Source organism: Neophocaena asiaeorientalis, unplaced genomic scaffold, assembly GCF_003031525.2.
Source record: "Neophocaena asiaeorientalis asiaeorientalis breed wild unplaced genomic scaffold, Neophocaena_asiaeorientalis_V1.1 scaffold429, whole genome shotgun sequence".
NCBI lineage: Eukaryota > Metazoa > Chordata > Mammalia > Artiodactyla > Phocoenidae > Neophocaena > Neophocaena asiaeorientalis.
This window is the reverse complement of record NW_020173550.1, coordinates 2460914-2480136: the sequence shown is the minus strand read 5'-3', so window position 1 is coordinate 2480136 and position 19223 is coordinate 2460914. Positions and strand designations below refer to the sequence as shown.

The 19223-nt window shown below is 51.9% G+C and overlaps 2 protein-coding genes across 2 annotated transcripts in view; one reads left to right on the top strand and one right to left on the bottom strand.

Annotated features, from left to right (window-relative positions):
* POLR3D (RNA polymerase III subunit D) overlaps positions 1-254 on the bottom strand; it is a 6562-nt gene extending 6308 nt beyond the window's left edge. Inside the window, exon 1 of the mRNA XM_024747772.1 lies at positions 111-254. The gene's annotated coding sequence lies outside the window, so the exon portion shown is untranslated. The remainder of the gene's footprint in view (positions 1-110) is intronic.
* Positions 255-12928: 12674 nt separating this feature from the next.
* PHYHIP (phytanoyl-CoA 2-hydroxylase interacting protein) lies at positions 12929-18139 on the top strand. Its single transcript, XM_024747774.1, has 4 exons — positions 12929-13093; positions 14284-14458; positions 16327-16444; positions 17605-18139. Exons 1-4 carry the CDS (start codon positions 12929-12931, stop codon positions 18137-18139), a joined length of 993 nt encoding a protein of 330 aa, XP_024603542.1.
* The last annotated feature ends 1084 nt before the right edge of the window (positions 18140-19223 follow it).

Genomic DNA, 19223 nt, shown 5'->3' with positions numbered 1-19223 from the left:
GTCTCAGCTCCTCCCCCTCCCACGTGGCGAGACTCCCCGGACCACCGCGGCCAGACCCCTTGGCTCGCCGTCTCCCCAGGCTCCCGACCAAGCACGAGGCAACGACGCACCTCAGCGCACCCAGGCTGCAGCTCCGCACCACGCACGTCCCGACTTCACCTCCGAGGCGACCCGCGGTCGGCCCCGGGCCTCGGCGCCGGGCGGAAGTCTGCGTGGCACGGCGCGGGCACCGCCATCTTGTCGCGGGGCGGAAGTGAGGTCGGTGGGCGGGGCCGAGCCACAGTATTTATCCGGCGGCGCCTAGCTCCCCTCCGCCTTCTCTTCCCGGTTCTTCCCGGAGTCGGGAAAAGCTGGGTTGAGAGGGCGAAAAAGGAAGCGGGGAATGGTCTAGGTCACGCCACGCTGCAGCGCTCGGGGGGTCTTGGCCGGCGGCGTGAGGTGGGGGCGCCAGCTCAGGGGATGGGGGCTGGGTGGCCGCTTGGACGCAACGTGGGAGTTCGCCGCTGCGGAGCTTTGGGGTCGAAGCTTGGGTTGGGGCGGGGGACGCGGGGGAGAGAGCGAGACCCCGACTCAGAGTCAGGGAGCTCTGGGCTGGGCCGGGCCGAGCCTCGACTGCCAGCTCGCTGGTGACCTTGGAGTGGTCACTGCACCTCCGGGCTGCATCCTCGCCCTTGTTCGGGGGTCCTTTCCCCGGAATCCTGGTGGGATCCTGGGGTTGGGCTGTGGGCATAGCGCTGGAGCAGCTGCAGCGGATGAATCGGGTGCCTAATGGCACCTGCCCTGGACTCGTGACTGTGGGCCCTTGTATGCACTCTTGTTCCCACCCTGGAACCTGAAAAACGAAGTTTGTTCTGTTGGTTCTGAGGGACAGATTTAAAGAACTTTTATCGTGACTCCGACATTTGTAATTTAACATAAAAAAATGTCCTCTACTGTCGTTCCCTCCACCCCCAAACCATGTAAAAACCATGTAACTTTACAGATAGCTTGAGGGAAGGAAAACATTTGCTGGAATTTCACATAGACTAACTATTAAAACTTCTGTAATATATTACAATCCCCCTCACAGAGATTTCACATTGTACCACAATTTTGAATCCTCCCTTTTCAAATAACGTTGCTTCGTTGATGCATCAAACGACTGCATAATTCTTGGGTGGCTATGCCACCACTTGTCTGTGTTCCTGTTTGGACACTTAAATTGTTTCTTTTCCCTATTGTAAATACCACTGTAGTGAACATCTGGTGCCTTTAAAGTTTTTTCTTCTTCTGGATTATATTCCTAGAACAAATTTCCAGACTTCTGATAACTGGCCAAAAGAAGACGTACTTTATTTTTTTAAGTAAAGTTTTTTTATTTTGAGATAATAGTAGATACACGTGCAGTTGTAAGAAATAATGTGGAGGTCCCAAGTACCTTTTACTCAGGTTCCCCAATAGTATCATATTGTAAAACTATAGTATACTATCACAACCAGAATATCTACATTGATAGGAAAAATACAAGACATTTCTATTACGGCAAGGATCCTCTAGTGCCCTTTTACAGCCACACTTCCCTCCCTCCCACATATCCCTGGCAGCTGCTAATCTGTCCTCTATCTTATACTTCTGTTATTTCCAGAGTGGAAATCATTCAAAGATGGAATAATACAGTATGCGACTTCTTGGGATTGCTTTGTTCACTCAGCATAATTCCCTGGAGATTATCCAAGTTGTTGCATGTATCATGCACGTATAACTAGTTCATTCCTTTTTATTGCTGAATATCCATGGTTTGTTTAACTATTCATCCTTTGAAGAACATCTGGGTTGTTTTCAGTTTGGGGCTATCACAAATAAAGCTGCTATGAACACACATGTACAGGTTTTTGTGCAAGTTTTTCTTTCTCTGGGATAAATGCCCACAAGTGCGATTGTTGAGTTGAATGATAGTTGTATGCTTAATTTTATCAGAAGCTGCCAAACTGTTTCCACAGTGGCTTGTACCATTCTGAACATGCACACTTTATGGTTGTTCATCCATTTTGCTGAATTGCTTTCAAAGGGTTGTGTTGATATGCATCACCAGTAAGAAAACGTATACATAAATGTATGTCATATATAAGAATATATATAAGATTTTGCCACATTGTTTTGAGTATTGGCTCTTAAAATTGTTTAAATTGTTGTCAATTTAATAATATATTAATATTGTGTTGGTTTCTAAACCAGACTTTTTTCAACTTCTTTTCTCCATATTGGTTTTATATAACTAAACCTAAACAAAGGAAAACTCTTCCTGTCCCTTACAGAGCGACGCATAGCAGCTCTTCGCTTCTGACTGGGGCACTAGATAAAACTGCTTTGATTTTATTCTCTGGGCTTTGAGGTCCAGCAGCTTTCTAGCAGCTCCTAGGTTTTTGTTTTATTTTGTTTTTTACAAAGATACTTATTCATTGTAGAAAATTTGGAAATTTTTAAAAAGCATCCATATAGAGAGAGAGAGAAAGAGAGAGAGAGAGACACATATACATAATGGAATACTACTCATCCATAAAAAAGAATGAAAATTTGCCATTTGCAGCAAACTAGATGGACTTGGAGGGCATTGTTGCTAAGTGAAATAAGTAAGATGGAGAAAGATAAATACCGTATGATATCACTTATATGTGGAATCTAAAAAACACAACAAACTAGTGAATGTAACAAAAAAGAAGATTCACATATATAGAGAACAAACTAGTGGTTACCAGTGGGAAGAGGAAAGTGGGGAATGGTCAATCTGGGAGTAGGGGTACAACAGTAGGTACAAACTATTAGGTGTAAAATAAGCCACAAGGATATCTTGTACAACAATGGGAATACAGCCAATAATTTATAATAACTGTAAATGGAGTATAATAACTATAAATGAAGTATAACAACTCAACATCAAAAAAAGCAAACAACCCAATTAAAAAATGGACAGAAGAACTGAAGAGACATTTTTCCAAAGAAGAAATGCAGATGGCCAACAGGCACATGAAAAGATGCTCAAAACTACTAATTATGAAAGACGCAAATCAAAACCACAATGAGATATCACCTCACATCGGTCAGAATGGCTATTATCAAAGTCTACAAATAACAAATGTTGGCGAGGATGTGGAGAAAAGGGAACATTTGTACACTGTTATTGGGAAAGTAAATTGTCGCAGCCACTGTGGAAAACAGTATGGAGGTTTCTTAAAAAACTAAAAATAGAACTACCAGATGACCCAGCAATTCCACTCCTGGGTATATATCTGAAAAAAAAAACAACACTAATTGAAAAGACAGGTGCACTCCAATGTTCATGGCAGCATTATTTACAATTGCCAAGACAAGGAAACAAACTAAGTGTCCATCAAGAGATGAATGGATTAAAAAAGATGTGGTATATATACACAATGGAATACTACTCAGCCATAAAGAAGAACGAAAATTTGCCATTTGCAGCAACATGGGTGGACTTGGAGGGCATTGTGCTAAGTGAAATAAGTCAGACAGAGAAAGACAAATACTGTGTGGTATCACTTATATGTAGAATCTAAAAAATACAACAAGCTAGTGAATATAACAAAAAAGGAGCAGATTCACATATATAAAGAACAAACTAGTGGTTACCAGTGGGGGTGGGGGAGGGGCAATATAGGGGTGTGGCAGTGGGAGGTACAAACTATTGGGTGTAAGATAGGCTCAAGGATGTATTGTACAGCACGGGGAATGTAGCCAATATTTTGTAATAATTGTAAATGGAAAATAACCTTTAAAAATTATATCAAAGTTAAAAATGGAAACATTTTATATATGGTTCTATAATCTGCTTTTTTCTCTTAATATACTATAAACATTTCTGAGTTATTAAATATTCTAAATTATGGTTTTTAAAATTTATTTATTTTTGGCTGTGTTGCTGGGCGCAGGCTTTCTGTAATTTCAACTGGAGGCTACTCTTCGTTGAGGCACGCAGGCTTCTCATTGCGGTGTCTTCTTTTGTTGGGGAGCACGGGCTCTAGGCACGCAGGCTTCAGTAGTTGTGGCTCCCAGGCTCTAGAGCACAGGCTCAGTAGTTGTGGTGCACAGGCTTAGTTGTTCCACGGCATGTGGGATCTTACTGGACCGGGGCTCGAACCCATGTCCCCTGCATTGGCAGGCGGATTCTTAACCACTGTGCCACCAGGGAAACCCTAAATTATGGTTTTTAATGGCTAAATATTATTCCAAATTGTCTTACATTATACTTTACTTAACGAGTTTCCTTACTGCAGTGCTTCTTGGATTTCCGCAGCACTTTTCAGGCCGAAAGGACAAGAGGAAAGAATACTTAAGCCTTCTACCTTTTACATTTTGGGGTTTACTTCCTAACAACAATTATTATCATTTCCCATTGAGTACTCTCCAGGGCTTCCCTGGTGGCGCAGTGGTTGAGAGTCCGCCTGCCGATGCAGGGGACACAGGTTCGTGCCCCGGTCTGGGAAGATCCCACATGCCGTGGAGCAGCTGGGCCCGTGAGCCATGGCCGCTGAGCCTGCGCGTCTGGAGCCTGTGCTCCGCAACGGGAGAGGCCACAACAGTGAGAGGCCCGCGTACCGCAAAAAAGAAAAAAGACTTCGCCTTCCAATGTCGGGGCTGCAGGTTCAATCCCTGGTCGGGGAGGTAAGAATCCACATGCCTTGCGGTCAAAAAACCAAAACATAAAACAGAAGCAATATTGTAAGAAATTCAATAAAGACTTTAAAAATGGTCCACATCCAAAAAAAAAAAAATCTTGGGAAAAAAAAAAAAGAAAAATAAGGGTGGATTGTTTCCAGTTGGATTGTAACTGTAATTTAACTTTGGCACCATTGATGTAAAAGCCATCTTTGCCTTGCATTTTCCTATGTCTTCTCTATAGGTTCTTTCCTATGCAACTCTCTAAATAGATAAGTGTGGAGGGAAGCCTTTCCAGCCTGGCAGGAGTTCACGTATTCAATATGTGTTGTCCCAGGTATCTTGCCATGCTGTGCCCAGGGGTATTCTATAGTTCCTACGCTATGCTGGTCCACTTCAGGTATAGTTTAGTGACTATTCCAGTACCTTCATTCTATCTGATTAGTCCTTCCCCTTCTCATTTCACTTGTGATTCTTTCTTCATTGTTCTTGATCTTCCCTTGAAATTTCTTCTGCCCCTCCAACGTTTCATTAGTGTCTCTTCTAATAGCTTTTCAGAGTCCTTAAATATAATTCGGTATTTTTCCACGTCTTAAAGTTGTTACATATTTAAGTTTAAAAAAGCTAAAAAAACCATATTATATTCTTTAGTTGAATGAATACTCAGGAATGTGTCCAGATTTTAGAATTAATGTTCTTTAGTAAATTTGAAATAGGTGACTGGTGAGGGTTGTAGGAGGTCTAAACATAATTTTGAACAGGTAAAGAAAATAAGCACTGAGAAACCCACACAGTTCTCATAAACAGTCATTGCCCTCTCCTGTCATTGTCAACACTTCTAAATGAACAAGGTGGTTTTTATGGGCTGTCTGGATGTGTCTGCATTCATTGGCCCCTGAGATCTCCACACGTAGTTCAACCATGGGGAAACAGACGTAAACATTTTGAGTCTAAAAAGTGCATGAGCAATGTTAAGACTGTAGATTTTTTTCACTTACAGACTCATTCTCTGTTACCTCAGACTCTATATTTGCTCTGTGCCCTTCTACCACGAAGAACCCAGCCTTTGTACTCAGATGTGATTTGACTCTAGCTTGACTCCTTATGGATCGAGTCTCATTTCCCACTATCTGCCTTTGAAAATGGGGTTGATAGATCCACCCCTCGAGGTCGTTGTGAGAATCGCATGCCTAGCACTGTGTCTTGGTGCTTAAAAGACGCTTTTGTTATAATTGTAATCATAGCTTAGATACAATATTTAACATGGAAACTTCCAAGCATGCACAAAAGTGGAGACCATAGCTTATTGAATCTCAAAGTGCCTGGCTTCAATAATTATCCACCCATGCTGATCTTTCATATACACACCCCATGTCCCCCCGAGATTATCTTGAAACAAATCACAGATATGATGTTATTCATCCATAAATATTAGAGTGTGTATCGCTGAAGGATATTCTCTTAAAAGAACTTAAAAGAACTAAAACATTATCAGAACTAATAATTCCTAAATATTATCAAAGATCCAGTTAGTATTCAAAGTTTAACTGCTGTGAAATCAGTATCCAAATAAGGTCCCTTTATATTTATTATACCTCTTAATATTTTACTGGAAGAAATAATTAAAGCGTGGGAAGAGATTTTGCTGCAAGAATGTCCCTTGCAGTGTTGTTTAGAATGGAGAAAAAGTAAACTAAGTTAATCAGAGGAGATGGGAATTGGCTCCAAAGAAATAGAACATATTTAAATTTAAAACAATACTGTAGGGAATTCCCTGGTGGTCCAGTGGTTAGGACTTGGTGCTTTCACTACCGTAGGCCCAGATTCAATCCCTGGTCAGGGAACTAAGAGCAGTGTGGCCAAAAAACAAAAACACAACTGTAGAAAGACTATGTAATGAACAGAAAAAGTATTGGTAAGTGAAAGAAGCAGGTTATAAAACAGTATTTATACTTTCTATTTTTGCTAATAAACTATATATCATATACATCTATTTCTGAATGGTGAGGAAACCAGCAATTTTAATTCTCTCAAATTTTAGAATTAATTCTTCTCGTCTTTCTACAATGATCACGTATGGCTTGTGTAATAAAAAGTTATTTAGGGGGGCTTCCCTGGTGGCGCAGTGGTTGAGAGTCCACCTGCCGATGCAGGGGACGCGGGTTCATGCCCCGGTCCGGGAAGATCCCACATGCCGCGGAGCGGCTGGGCCCGTGAGCTGTGGCCGCTGAGCCTGTGCGTCCGGAGCCTGTGCTCTGCAACGGGAGAGGCCACAACAGTGAGAGGCCTGCGTACCGCAAAAATAAAAAAGTTATTTAAAAAAAAAAATGCAGCCAAAGTGCATCTTGGCAGTTGTTTGGTTCCACCCGGAGTTAGTTATATTTGGCCCATCATGCTTTCTTCTTACCATGTGTTTTCTCATGTGATCTGCAGAGAAGTCCTCTGAGGCAAGAGGAGGCAGGAGCTCTGAGAGGGTTTGCGTCTTCACTTGACACTAGCGCCCAGCTCCACGAAAGTGCATTCAGATAGCGACTGTTCTCTGCTTGGGACACATGATCTCATGCAGTCTGTGTGCCATCCTGTGAAGGTGGGAGGTGGGGGTGTGCTGAGACTAGTCTTCCTTTACAGATGGGGAAACTGAGTTGCTGTCCTCAGGTGGGTTGTAGGGCCAGGTGTCGGTCCAGATGTCTGATGCTGGCCATGACTATGAGATGACACGGTGCATCTCTTTGGAGTTTCAACTTCTCAGTGTAGGTGTGTGAGGAGCAGGACCTACTCATGTTTGGCCAAGGGAGGGCTTAACCCTGCCTCGGTGTAACACCCCACACCACATTCTGAGGTTCAGGATCTGACCAGACTTGCCCGGGTTCTCCATGCCCATTTAGGGTAGGATTGGCTTCTGCTGTCTTTGCTTTCTGTGAACTGCTCACTTTCTGTCCACTGTCACCTCCTCTAACCTTTGCTGCCGATATCTGCAGCCTCTGAGTCCCTCTCAGGGAGTGTCCCTACACTCAGCTCAGGCCTCCTACGGCTCTCTGAGGCCCTCACCCAGGGCCTGCCTGGTGTGTCTGCTGTGTCTGCACCAAGACCTCCCCACCTTCCACCACGCTGCTGCTTCCACCTTCTCCTCTTGCCTGCGCTCCCGCTGCTCTCTGGAGCTGGTCCTCACTCCTTTTGTGCATCCACATCTGTACCCTCAATTTAGCTGTATACGCCTTGTTCTCTAATTGGGTCTCTAAATGCCCATCTTTTCTCCCCTAAAAGGCAGTGGGCTCTTTGCAGGCAGGCACGGTCAATAATGATGGTGATGATAACAGCTCTGATGCGTGACTGGGCATATCTGGTGGATCAGCCAGAGCTTTGAGATTTAGGATGTGATTTCTCATTCAGTGATGACAACAAACCTGTGTTATTATCCCACTTGACAGATGGAGAAACTGAAGCTCTGAGAGGTTGAGTAACTTGTCCAAGGTCACCCAGCTAGAAAGTGACAGAGCAAGAATTTTGACCGTATCTGTCTGACTGCAAAGCCTGTGCTTTTCCACACCGTACATACTCTTCGTCACTGTTGTTTGCTTGACTCAGATTTCCTTGAGTGTTATTCATGGTGGCATGCTCAGGGTCCTCATTTCTGGGTGGCAGAAAAGCTTCCTGTTGTTAAGACAGCAGATAGGAATCTCTCTGGCCAAGGGATTCAGGGCTTGGCTTCTCTGAGCCCAGGTGGTTGGCTGGGATGAGAACACTCCAAGCTCTGTGTGTCCCTCCCACCCCCACTTTCTTGCCTCTGCTCTTCCTTCACTGCCCCACAACTTCTTTCTCTTGTTTTTTTTTTCCCCCTGGGGAATTTAAGTAGCCAGACATTCTCCCTTGACTATCAGGGGGCCCTGGAGCTGCAGGTCTGATATCTCTTGACAGAGTTGGTAAGAAAATGGAGCCACAGATCAGCAAAAGGCCCTGAGGAGAGAATCCAGACTGTAGACAGAACCCCCCTCCTGCCCGCCTGCAGCTCACATACCCCATGTGAACCCTTCCCCTTCACAGCCCCCCTCCCCATCCGCCAATCAGAATCCTTGCTTTGGAGCTCCTGAGCCCTTAGGCTAAGCCCCACCCCTCTCCCAGCATCCTGAAGTTTAGGGGCTGCCTTCAAGTGAGAGATTTCCAAGCAGGGGTGTGCTGGAGGGACTTCTTCTGAGGGCAGCTTGTCCTGGAAGAATGGGGGAAAGGTGCTCACTGCCACTGTCTCCAAGGACATCGGTGTAGCTCCCTGGGAGACCCTCTGCCCTTTCCCCCTCCCACCAGCCCAGGCGAGCAGGGACCAAGCTTGCTTATTGTCACCTGACGCTGGGCAGCCACTGATCCCATTGGTGGATCCAGATTCGGTCTGGCTCTCTCGTTCTTCCTCGCCTTCTCTGCCTCTCTCTCCTCCACGCCGCCGCTTTGATTTCGCTCGTTTCTCTCCTGGCGCTCGGCTGGGAACATCGCCTCTCGGGGGGCAGCGCCGTTGTGCTGCAGAGCCAGGGAGGAGCTGCCTGCGGGGCATGGAAGAAGCCTCCTTGGCAGCTGAGAGAGGAGCCAGGGGAGCGAGAGAGCGCTGCCGCCTTTGACCCAGGCATCCAGCTGCTGCCCCTCAGCCTGGGGAGACTGTCCACGCAGAGGTCTCTCCCCTCCCTCCCTTCCAGATCTTCCTCTGCAGAGCCCGGTGGAGCCAGGTGAGTGTCCTTCCTCCCCAGAGCATTGATCCAGCTATCAATCCCGAGAGGGACTCAGGTGCCCAGGGACTAGGGGGTGCCAGGGTCCTGCCACTGCCCGAGGTGCCCACCTGGATAGCCGGGGCTGACGACCTTGTTCCCTTTCCCCCAGGCCCATGGCAAAGGGGTTCACAGCTGGACCCAGTCCCTGGGGCACCACAGTCAGCCCGTGACCATTCTGCTGCAGTCAGCGATGCCAACGGGGACAGCGGGGTGGGGGGATGCGTCCCCTCTGGCGTGTGGTGGCTGTTCTGAATGGGCATGGGCCGGGGGTATCGGTGTGTTCAGCAAGAGTGCCTGCTTGCCGGGGAAGTGGAGGCTTGCTTGCGTACATAGTTCTGTCTGCCTGCACTTATGCTCACGCGTGGTGGGTCTGGGAACATACATGTACATGTGAGGTCCGTGGGGGGGATCGGTTATCTGAGCAGCCTGGGGGCTGTGTGGGCGGGGGTTGGTGTGAGGCAGTATATTTATGGTGTGGACATCTCACTTGTCACGCGTGTGGGAGTTCATTTTGTTGGGGGGCTGACTGCATGCGACCAGAGGGTTTCTACGTGGGGAGGCACAACTCCAGAGCAGGAGGGGGATGGAGGTGGGGAGAGCGGGCAGAAGCCTCTGTCCGTGGGCAGGCCCGCGTGCGTAGGTGCGCAAACCTGTTGGCATGTGAAGGATCAGGGCTGGCGGAGGCTGGCGGAGACAAACATGTTTTCAAAGTGTGTGGCTTTGAGCCTGGAGAAGCCGTGAGAGAGAACGCCAGAATATGGGCAGAGGTCGACGTGTATGCGACACGACATGTGTGCAAGCAGGCGGAGGGGTGGCGTGCCTCTGTGGAGGCGGCACTCATGCATGTTGGTGCCTGTGGCCTCCTTTCTTCCCCAAATATGGCTTGTGGGAAGGCGTGTGTGCCTACGTGTGTGTGTGAGAGCCTGCGGACGTGAACATGCGTGGGTCTGTGTGGAGGTGACAGCTTGTGGAGGGACAACTGTGGGACATTCTTAGAACGTGGAAGGTGGCGGAGGGTACCTGAGTGCGTAGGTGAGTGTGTGGGACGAGGATGTCTGAGGAGGCGTGTGCAGCCGTGTGTGGCAGGTGTGGGTGGGCATACCCAGTGCATCTGTGTGCGTGTGTATGTGCCTGCCTGTGTGTGGGTGTGTAAATGCTTGTCTTGGGGTGGATTACACGGGACCGTGGGTGTTTCTCAGGTGCTGTCTCAGCCTGTCCCTCAAACCCTGCCCTTCTCCATCATCAGGGCTTGGAGACCCGGGTGCACGCCCATCCTTGGTCCACTCGGCTTCATTGTTCTCCCGGTGTCACTCACTGCCTCCCCCCAAGCTAGCATGGGGAAGTGATCTGAGCTCTCCTAGAACTGGAGAGAGGAAAGGGGGAGCCAGGTCCTGGAGACCCCTGCCACCAAACACGGCTGCCCCTGCTGCCCCTGCCTCTAAGAAGACTGAGGAGTACAGGGACAGGAATAGGTGTCTACCCACAGGCTAGGCATAGACTGTGTCCCATGAGGGTGGGAGGTGGCCACTCAGGCCCTCTGGGGTGGCTGTGTGTCTGTGTTGGTGTGCGTGGGTGCATGTGTTTGTGGGGGGGTGCATGTGGGGGGCACACATGTGTCTCCCAGGGGGAGCTCCTCACTGGGAGCCCGAGGGATGGCAACTCCCCCCCCCCCCCCCCCCCCCCCCCCCCCGCTCCACACCTGTCCCCAGGAATTACCAGCTGGTTTATTATCATACAGTTGTTTCTAGACACTGATTCCATTCCGTTTGATTTCGGGGTGGACCCGGTAGCACCCCTGTGCTTATTCACCATAGGATTCCCCATACGCGAAGCCACTGGCATTTGGCTGAATTTCACAACAGGCAGGCACACACTTTAGGGTGGGAAGCTAAGATGAAACAAGGATTCAGGTGACATCCTGGGACAGGTGAGGGCCATCACCCATATCCTTCTCCCTGTGCCTGCCGCCCAGGCAGCCCAGAGGTGCCAGTCTCCGGAGCAGGCTTAATTGACAGGAAAGTGTGGGTTGGACCTTCTGGGAGCTATAAATAGAAGTACCTGCTTTCGAAGGCACAAGGTGCCTTCACCCTTAGCGCCTGGGTGAGGAAGAGGGCAGGGGGAGAAAAGGAGATGACACTCGAGAAATCTGAGGTGTGCTGGGCTGAGCTTGAGGCAGGCATGAGCTCTATGGGCTAATGAGCACACGCCCCAGGACAGAGTCCAACCACATTCACCTTCTTGTCCCAGAGACGGTCACTGCCCCTTCCTCTCACTCCCCACCCTGTTCCCCAGAGCTCCCGTGAGCCAGGCCAAAGTCAAGGCCAGAGTCACCTCGTCCGATAGCTAAAGCACAGTTGAGAGTAATGGTGATGTGGTCCTTTCCCACCTGGAACAGCAGCCAGGGGTAGAAGCAAAGGAGTGAGAGAGGGAGGTGAGAGAAAAAGCAATTCCTTGAAAGGGAAGGATGGAAGAAGGAAAAACAAATAGCGGTAAAACCACGTGCACCTGTGCACACACACACCACATGCGTCTCACACACACACACACACACACACACACACACACACACACAAGGGGACACAACCTTAGCTTCATGATAAAGAGCTTGGGCCCTGGAATCAGACAGACCTGAGTTCAAATCATTTTGCAGCTGTGTGACCTTCGACATCTTGGTACCACCCCCACCCCACCGACCTCAGCTACTTCATCTGTAAAATGGGGATAATCATAGCACCTACCTATTGTGAGGCTTGCACGAGATGACGTTTGTGAAATTATTAGCACGTAGCTGGCCTGCAAGAGATGTCAAGGTAAAAACTAGTAATTTAAGAGTCAAGTGACAGAGGATCTGCTGAAAGAAAAAGAACGAGAGTTGAAATGTTACAGGTGGAAGAGAACCGTGGCCCTGCTGTCCCCTCCCACCACCCGTGGATTCACGTCATCTCGGTGGCACTCGTACTCCCAGCCCCGAGTTGTGGTGGCCCTTGCTGAGTCACCCCCAGGGAGGAGGGGCCTGAACCCGAGAGCCCTGGCATCCTGGGCCTCTTGGCTGCCAGAGCCCCCTGCCTGCCTCACCCTCACACCCTGCTCCCGGTGGGGGCTTCCTGCCACTCCTCCACCGCCTGGCACTGCTCTCTCCACCCCACCCCTTTCTCTTTTCACGCCTGCTGGCTGAGGGCCCCCCTCCTTGGCTCCATCTGCTGCAAATCTGTCCTGCCCCACGTTTGAAGCATTCCCACTGCCTCCGCCACCTGTCAGGTGCCATCTGCTCTGCAGACACCTCCCAGGAGAGCCAAGAGCCCCCGAGGGGGCCACCCCAGCCCACCTTCGGCCCCACCCCTCCAGTCCTCCTCGTGCTATCTTCCCATCAGATCTGATGGGGCAGGTGCAATCGATGGCTCCTCAAGGTTCCACCTTGCAAGTGATGTTGGGAGCAAGACGTTCTAGAAGATTCCGTGGCGGGGAGGGAGGTGCTGAGTCTTCCTCTCTCCTCAGTCCACACAGAAGCCAAACCAGTGGGGAGCATGGAGCTGCTGTCCACGCCCCACAGCATCGAGGTCAGCAACATCACCTGTGACTCATTTCGCATCTCCTGGACCATGGAGAACAGTGACCTGGAGAGGGTCACCCACTACTTCATTGACCTGAACAAGAAAGAAAATAAGAACTCCAACAAGTTCAAACACCGGGTGAGTGCAGGGTGCCCAGAGCGCCTCCTCCGAGCCCCTGCTCTTGAAGGGGGCAGGATAACAGAGCGCCTAGAGGGGACAGCTGGGAGTCAGAGAGGCCCGACTCCAGTCCAGCTCTTACTGTGTAATCTTGGGAGAGTTGTTTAACCTCTCTCTTCCACTGGTAAAAAGGGAATAATAATAACGCCAGCCTGGGAGAGGCTTCATTGAGGTAATTGTCTGCGTGGTATTTGGCTTCGGCCCAGCACACGGCAAACACCATCATCGGCATAATGACTGGACCTTCACACGGGATGGGAAAACCCAGGGTGCGGCCACAGACGTCACACCTGGGGATGGCGTCTCAGGGGTCCGACAAAGCCCCCGACTGAGAAAGCAGCCTTATTGTTGACCGGGTGGGCAACGTGGGCCACGAACAGGGTTGTGCCCATTTGCTTGGTCCTCAGGCCCCTGTGATCCTCTGTGTCCCTGACCCTCTGGCCTATTCTTTGCTGGGTTTAGAAGAGGGACGGCGAGTCCTGCACTGGCTGGGATGTCCTTTCCCTGGGTTAGAGCCGGCGTGGGGGCGGGTGGGAGGAAGGCTCCCATCTTCTCAAGCTGGCAGAGAGGCAGGGGGAAGAGTGAGGTGGGAAGGAGCCGGTTCCCACGACGACCGCATCGTGTGGGTTACTCGCCTTCTCTCTCTTTGGAACTGGCTTTCCAATCTGGGTGTCTTTTGGCAGGCCAGTTGCCACGGTGACGTGACTGTTCAACACCACCCCCTTAACCCTCCCCCCCAAAGAAGAAGGCATATTTTCCCTTCCTCCCTGGCTTCTCAGCATTTGCCGTTGCCGTGGAGACGGTACTGCAGTGTGCAGAGCTCTCGAAGTCTCCCTCGGAACAGAAGGTCTCGCCGCCCTCAACTTTGCAGGCCTCCACCCCAGTGGTCTTTCTCCTCAGTTCCCAAGAGAACGGGCATCGGGGGTTAAGGGGGTGGAGGCCAGGGAGTGTCTGTATGGCCTTCCCAATGGCCACTGCTTGCTTCTGCGGGAAAATGGTGGCCAGGGCACAGAGCCATTGAATCCCCGAGGCTCCGGCTCTCCTCAGCAGGAAGGCGGCCATCTGGGGGAGTGGGAGGTCTGGGGGAATGCCAAGAGTGGACGTGACCCCCAATCTGACTCTAGGCTCTCTGTCCGTGCCCCATTTCTCAGGATGTCCCCACCAAGCTCGTGGCCAAGGCCGTGCCGCTGCCCATGACGGTGAGAGGCCACTGGTTCCTGAGCCCCCGCACGGAGTATAGTGTAGCAGTGCAGACCGCTGTGAAGCAGAGCGACGGGGAGTACCTCGTGTCTGGCTGGAGCGAGACGGTCGAGTTCTGCACTGGGGGTGAGGCCCTGCTGTCCGGCTGCTTTGGCACATCTGGTTTAGTAATGGTCAGGAAGGGACTTCCTCTTAACCCGGCATGCACTTAGGAACACCTGCTGTACGCAGGCACCATGCTTCGGTCAACGGGGAGACACCCATGGATGAGACCCACCCGTGCCCCCGCGAAGCCTGCGGTCTGATGCAGGAGGCAGATGCGAGCGCTGCTAATTACGTTGACAATACCTCTTCCAGAAAGGGATGGAGTTACTTTTCTGGCTTGGGGCAAGCATAAGTGGGGGAAAATACACACATAACATAAATTTACCATCTTAACCATTTTTCAGTCCAGTAGCGTTAAGTACATTCACATTGGTGTGCAATCCATCTCTAGAACCTTTTCATCTTCCCAAACTGAAACTCTATGCCCGTTAAACAACAACTTCGCATTCCCCTCTCATTCCACGCCCTGGCAACCACCCTTCCACTTTCTGTCTCTGTAAATTTGACTACTCTCGGTAACGCGTGTGAGGAGAATCACACAGTATTCACCCTTCTGTGATTGGCTTATTCATTTAGCATAATGTCCTCAGGGTTCATCCATGTTACAGCGTGTGTCAGAATTTCTTTCCTTTTTAAGGCTGAATAACACCCCATCGTGTGGACGGACCATGTTTTGTTTATTGATCATTGGTTGCTGGACACTTTGTAGGACAATCACATTTTGTTTGTCTTGAGCCTCCACGTAGGCTGGGAAAACCATCCCACAAACTCACCTATTACCTTGCAAATTCCAACATGAACAAATACTGGGCCTCTGCGTACTTGCTCACTGATGACCCAGGATCGGCCCCATGATATTCCATTCTTTTGGTGCCCACGGTGAGAACTGCTCCAGATCTCCCTCTATCACAAGGAAGGGGCATGAACATCCCTAGCCCCAGGCCTCGGAGGCTGCTGACTCCATCCTCTGCCAAAGTCTGTGCCCCAAGTCTCCTTGACCTGCCTTTCTCTTTTGACTGGTGTTTTTTTCTTAGCTCAGCTGCAAAACGCCACTCTCTGGAGGTGCTCCTACACCTTGCAGGGAAAGCCTCTTGGTTCACCTCAGAACTCTACATGTAGTGGGAGGTCATGCAAACTGGGGAGCTGGCGATGGCTGCAATTCAGTTCCGCCTCCTTTCGTCAAACCCAGCACCCTGGTCAGGGCTGCATCAGCAAGGAGGAAAGGGCACCTCTTCCTACTTTGTGCAAAGGCACTGTCTAGGCTAGCAGCAGCCCTGCCTGGACTCCACGGCCCCAGCCTCTGGCCCTGGCCCAGGGAGTCCAATTTGACTATGCTGTTTCCAACCTTCCCCCTTTCTCATGGGATGCCCCAGACCCTGGTCTGCCTAAATATTCACCTTGGTTCTCTGCAGTTTCCTCCTGACTCTCCACCTGAAATTACAAGTGGCTTCCATGCGGTGGTGTGGGCAGCCTCCTAGCTGGTGGATTTGAGGGGCCCTCCCCAAAGGACCTCAGATCGTCTCCTCTCAGTCTTTTGCCTCTTGGTCCTCTTTTCACACGAGGATGGTCTGGGATCATAGCCTCTGGGGCCCTCGCTGTACATGACTGTATAAACTGGGCAGCCCTCTGCCCTTTTCTGACGCAGAGCCCTGAGCCTCTGGCAACAGGGCCCAGAGGTGACAAGGACACACAGCATCCAGCTGCTCATGTTCCCAGCCAGGCCAGGTGGTCTGTTCCTAACTGGTCCTAGGTGCTGTGACTGTCTGGTCTCCCCTGCGCCCTGACGACAGAGGTGGGCCGGCGTGCGTTCACGGTATGCAGTGGGTGATCTGTGGGGCAGGCTGCGACCCCCCGCTTGGCCCTCGACTGACCCACCTGGCCTCTTGCAGATTACGCCAAGGAGCACCTGGCCCAGTTGCAGGAGAAGGCCGAGCAGATCGCAGGCCGTATGCTCCGCTTCTCCGTCTTCTACCGCAACCATCACAAGGAGTACTTCCAGCACGCCAGGTACGCCTGGGTCTCTCCTTCCTGCCCTCGATCTGCCCGCCGCCCCGGCCGTCTGACGTCACCCCCACCCTGTTAGTTGCCAGACCCTCCTCTGGAGTCCTCACCACCCTCATAACCCAGGCTGGATCTGGGGGGGATGTTAGGCCCCAGGGAAGGAGAGGGCTCTCAGGATGGGGCTGCCTGGAGGCACCACGCTAACAGTCATGAGTGGACGAGGTCCTGGCTTTGATCCTCCTTTTGGAGAGCTCCTTTCATTGGGTTCTAGGGCTGCAGGTCAGCTGTCCCTCCAATTCAGGCCCTGGGTCCCAAGGGAGGTGGTGAGGGGAATAGAGAGTGAGAGGATTCTCAACACGAAGGGCTGTGGTCTTCATACTGCGCACTGGGAAACCTGGAGGCTCCGGGGAAGGGTCTCAGGGCGCCCTTTAAGGTGGTGCCGAGGGACTGGAGAGGAAATCAGAGGATGAGGCTTGCTGAGCCCCGCACCTGTCACCCAACCAGAGAGGCTTCAATTTAATTGCCTCTGGCAAACCTCAGAGTCTATCAGGGGAAGTACAGACAGATGGAATATAATAAGTATGTGTGATTGCTGAGTAAAGTTCAGTGTCCTGCACATAGTAGGCAGTCAAAATTTTGTTGAATGTAAGTGCTTGCTGTTCCTGGAAGGTTTTGGAGAGGAGGGGACACCTGAGGGGTGATTAGAAGTTTGCCAGGCCAGGTGGAAAAATGTGGGAGGGGCAGCCCAGGCAGAGGGGAGAGCACTGCAAAGGCACAGAGGCAGGAAAGACCTGGGGTGGGGTTCCCGCTGGAGGATGTTACCTGTTACCTGTGCGTTTGGGGGTGTTGGGAGGCAGGGCCCGAAAGAACAGATCTTTATGGCGTTGCTTTTTGTGCAAGTCCCATCAAAGGGTTGTAAGCTGGGGAGTGGCGCGTTCAGATCTCTCCTCCGTGAAGAAGTGGGCTGGATCAGCCCGTCTCCGGGGCCCTCCCTTCTCTTGCATTCTGGAATGTTCTATTTGTGACTGGTGGAGGCGGTAGCTGGTGGGAGAGCTGGGAGCTGGGCTGCCACCCTTCAAGGTCACACATAGCAGCCAAGCCTCAGTCCAGCTAACCAACGGCATTTTCTCTTCCCCTGGGCCTTTCCCCCCGCCCGGGGTGGGCAGGACCCACTGCGGGAACATGCTGCAGCCCTACCTGAAGGATAACAGTGGCAGCCATGGCTCCCCGACCAGCGGCATGCTCCACGGGGTCTTCTTCAGCTGCAACACGGAGTTCAACACAGGCCAGCCCCCGCAGGACTCCCCCTACGGCCGCTGGCGCTTCCAGATCCCTGCCCAGCGCCTTTTCAACCCCAGCACCAACCTCTACTTTGCGGACTTCTACTGTATGTACACGGCCTACCACTATGCCATCCTGGTGCTGGCCCCCAAGGGTTCCCTGGGGGATCGCTTCTGCCGTGACCGCCTGCCCCTCCTGGACATTGCCTGCAACAAGTTCCTGACCTGCAGCGTGGAGGATGGGGAGCTGGTCTTCCGCCACGCCCAGGACCTCATCCTGGAGATCATCTACACCGAGCCTGTCGACCTGTCCCTGGGCACCCTGGGGGAGATCAGCGGGCACCAGCTCATGAGCCTGTCCACTGCTGACGCCAAGAAAGACCCCAGCTGCAAGACCTGCAACATCAGCGTGGGCCGCTAGGGACTTCTGGGGAGCTGGGGGGCTAGGGAGAGATGGCAGGCAGGGTGGTGATGGGTGGCATAGGTGCAGGGAGCTGGCTTTCTCTCCCCTGCCGCCCTGCTCCCTCCATGCCATCCATCTCCCTCTTCCCTTCCCTTCCCTTCCCCAGGGCATTGGAGGCAACAGAGGGTGGTCCCTTGGTAGGCATGGCCCACCCATGCCTGGTGGGGCTGGGAAGGCTTCTTAGCCTCAGCAGGTTGGTGGGGAGTGGGGGGCCGGGTGGATTTCTAGAGACTTCCCCTTTCTTCTGGTTTCCCTGCCCTGCTGTTTCTTGCCTCATCCCAGGCCTCCATCTCAGGAGACCTGCCGCCTAGGGCTCTCCCGGGGAAGCCTTCCCTTCCAAGGCCCACCTGTAGCTTGCCTGCCTCCGGAGGTGAGCCGAGAGCTGTGGGCGTGCTCTTCCTCAGCCCCACCCCTTCCCGCTCAGGGCCAATCACAGAATGCCCCACCCCGTGAGTCGGGCCTGGGGGCTTCCCACCGCAGGCCCGACCCTCTCCCTACAGGGAGGGCTGTGCCTCCCCTTCTCCACCTGCCCTCTGGAAAAGGGCCCTCTTTTTCTCTTAGCTTCGGGGGCACCTGGCTGCTGGTGTTTCCCCTTCTTCCGTCTGGAGATGGTGTAAATCCCGGCGTACTTTCTCCCTTGCTCAGAGTGCTGGGTCTGCAAGGGCAGCCGCTGGGGTCGAGGAGGGGGCAAGAGACCCCTGAGACCCGGAGGGACCCCTTCCTCAGCCGGGAGTGGGCGGCCTCACGCCGGGGGGACCCGGCGTGGAACTGGAAGTGAGGGCGTTTCCCCAGAGCCCTGGCACCCCGCCTGGCTGCGCGCTTGCTCGCTCGCTCTGCCGCGGCGCCGCCACTGCCCCGTGCCTGTGTGTCATCTGGACTGTGGCTTCCCTGCCCCGCCCCCCCTCGCGCCCCTGCCCACTGGCCCTGTCGGGTACCCACCGCGAAGCTAGCCTATTGGCGGAGAGGCCCTTCCCTGGGGAGTTCTTGGTGAGGTCTTTCTTGGGCCACTCAACGTTTTCACCTCTTTCCTACTTTTGTACGG